This window comes from Propithecus coquereli, unplaced genomic scaffold (genome assembly GCF_000956105.1).
Source record: "Propithecus coquereli isolate 6110/MARCELLA unplaced genomic scaffold, Pcoq_1.0 Scaffold33, whole genome shotgun sequence".
Lineage (NCBI taxonomy): Eukaryota > Metazoa > Chordata > Mammalia > Primates > Indriidae > Propithecus > Propithecus coquereli.
In genome coordinates, this window is record NW_012148952.1 from 4,021,470 (window position 1) to 4,024,020 (window position 2,551).

Consider the following 2,551-nt stretch of genomic DNA (forward strand, 5'->3'; position numbering starts at 1 on the left):
TTTTGCCATAATCTCATGAATTAGGTTACCACCTGAACCAGGTGATGCAAAATGTTATTATCCATATTTGTCTACAACTTCCATTTATTTATTGATCTAATCAGTCCATGTGGTGATATGGCTACCAGTCATGTTGAAAACTACAACCGACACAAGTTCATGTTCTGAAAAATATCACAACCAATGTGCAGTCAGGAGTTAGAGCCAAAACAACATTTATGAATTAATAAGAGCAGGTCACATGTATGATCTGTTCATCACTCTTCAAGATAGTCCCCTTTACCAAAATTTATCATGGAAGATTAAATATTTTTTCTTGAAGCAAAGATAAATAACAGCTTCTCTTGTTCTGCTCTTCATATTCAATCTTTGTCAATCTTTATCACTGCCCCCAACACAAGTCTAGTTCATTCATGAATTCCAGAAATGTTTATGGAAACCGCATGTCAGACACTGTGCTAAAGACTGTATTTGAAGATGATTTTGCAAATACACACGAAGATAACTGTATTTAGGAGAGAGAGGTGAGTCTTCCTGGCTATGCTTCACTTCAAGTCACAGTTATCTTCATATGTATTTGCAGAACCATTTGCTCATCAGATATTCCAACACCAGTACTGGGTAGTGTCTGCCCAGTGCTTCTGCCATAACAGTTCATTTTCCTTGACTGAGTTTTTGTGACTTTCCTTGTAGACAACCTAAGTGGCTTCCATGGCCGTGTGGATAACACCCAGAGCTCTTCACCACGGTGCCAATGAAATCATTGAGGTATTTGAGTTGCTCATGACAGAAACACATGCTATATTGAGTTACGCAGAAGAGTGAATGCATTTGCCTATTTTGCCAGAAAGGGCAAGGGTGTAGTAACAGGGGATGGGAACAAGCTTGACGCTGCCAAGATTCGTTATGACTCTGTTTCTGCTTTTTTTTGAGCATCAGCTTCACTCTCTCCTCTTGCTTTTTCCACCAGACCCAATCATGTGTTGGCAACTCTAAGCTCATATGCTTGAGAATTCCTAGGGAAGGGCTCCAAGTTGCCTAACTTATGACACTAGACCCAAACTTGCACCAGCCCATCCTGGTGACTCACCACCCCGGTGACTAAGGTGCAGCCTGCAAAAATGGCCACCGGCAATCCCTATGGATAGACCAGTTTCTGTATACTGCATAGAACCCATCTATTTTCTTTTTACAAGCATTCCCATATAAACTTCAGGAAGAGACAGAGCTCCTCATTTCGTCTAGAGATGAAACTCCCACAGCTCACTTGCAGTTGCTCTTGACCCTTCTTGACATCTATATACTTGTATCCCATGACCATATTTTTCTACTTCCTTTTAAAAATTTTATATCTCCATGTGCAGAGAGTGTAGCATGCATGATATTGTACCCTACTTGAAGGCATGGATTGGTATAATTAAAATGGGAGTATGGATTTATCTGCTCACTCCACTCACCTGTGGAATCTAACGAGCAGTAAGATACAACCTTTAATTCAAAGTGCAGAAACTACCTTTATGTTGACCTATTCTTTATGTAATTTGAGAAGAGTAAAAATTACTGAGACCAGCTCTAGAAAACTTGTTTGATTATTCAAGCACATTTGATGTTTGTGGACATTATTTTTATCCATTAACTAATGCACATATTGTAAATGCACTAGCGATACATATTGTAACTGTGTTTACCTTTGTTTGAGACTCATGCTTTAATCTTTAGAATCAAACAACAACAACAGAATCCTCTTACTCTATCACAGACCCAGGTGTATCAGTTGTTTCATTGATAAACGCTTTTAACTAAAAATACTCAACTATACAATAATCAAATGATCTTTCAGTAGTAGACAGATAATACCTTTTGGTCATCACTTGTCTGACATGGCTCTTGACACAGAAGACCTTCCGGGTCTGAATGCCCACACCACATGTAGCTTCTCCATTCCAGCCAATGGTTGCATTAAGGGCAGTTACCAATGTGTCTTCAGAACAGGGGCCCCATGGTGATGTCTCCCAGTAAAGCTGCATACAGGAATGGTCATTGCATAAACGATATTCTTGGAGGGCCTGACTAGGGGGACATGGTTTGCCACCTGCAAAAAATAAAATCAAAGAGAATACATAGTTGTTGCTATTGTTGTTATTGTTGTTCTTGTTTTTGGTATATTTGCATTTAAATTACAAAATTAATTGACACTACTGCCTACCTCTGGGGAATGTATCTCTTAAGACAAACTCCAACGAAATCTGCTTTTAAAAGAAATTTTTCTATGCCTACATATAATTAATTAGTCCATGGCTTTGAAGCGATATCACATTGAACACAGACACACACACACGCACTCACACACACACTCTACTTATACACGGTCTTCCTTTTTTAAAAGAAGCATTATTTTTCTCAGAAAGCCATTTTAAGACACCTATCCTGCATCAAGCAGTGCATTTTACTGCAACTTGAGAAATCCAGAAATATCTATTAAAGTTTGGCAGGAGAGAGCCTGTCCTTAAACTCTGAAATAATACCTGGTGATGTGCTATCCGCTGGCAGG

At 39.0% G+C, this 2,551-nt stretch overlaps 1 protein-coding gene across 1 annotated transcript in view; it reads right to left on the bottom strand.

Annotated features, from left to right (window-relative positions):
• Positions 1-2,551, bottom strand: part of THSD7B (thrombospondin, type I, domain containing 7B) — a 720,444-nt gene that overhangs the window by 540,775 nt on the left and 177,118 nt on the right. The window contains exon 7 of the mRNA XM_012650502.1: positions 1,858-2,092. Within this exon, the coding sequence (XP_012505956.1) occupies positions 1,858-2,092 (235 nt within the window). The remainder of the gene's footprint in view (positions 1-1,857; positions 2,093-2,551) is intronic.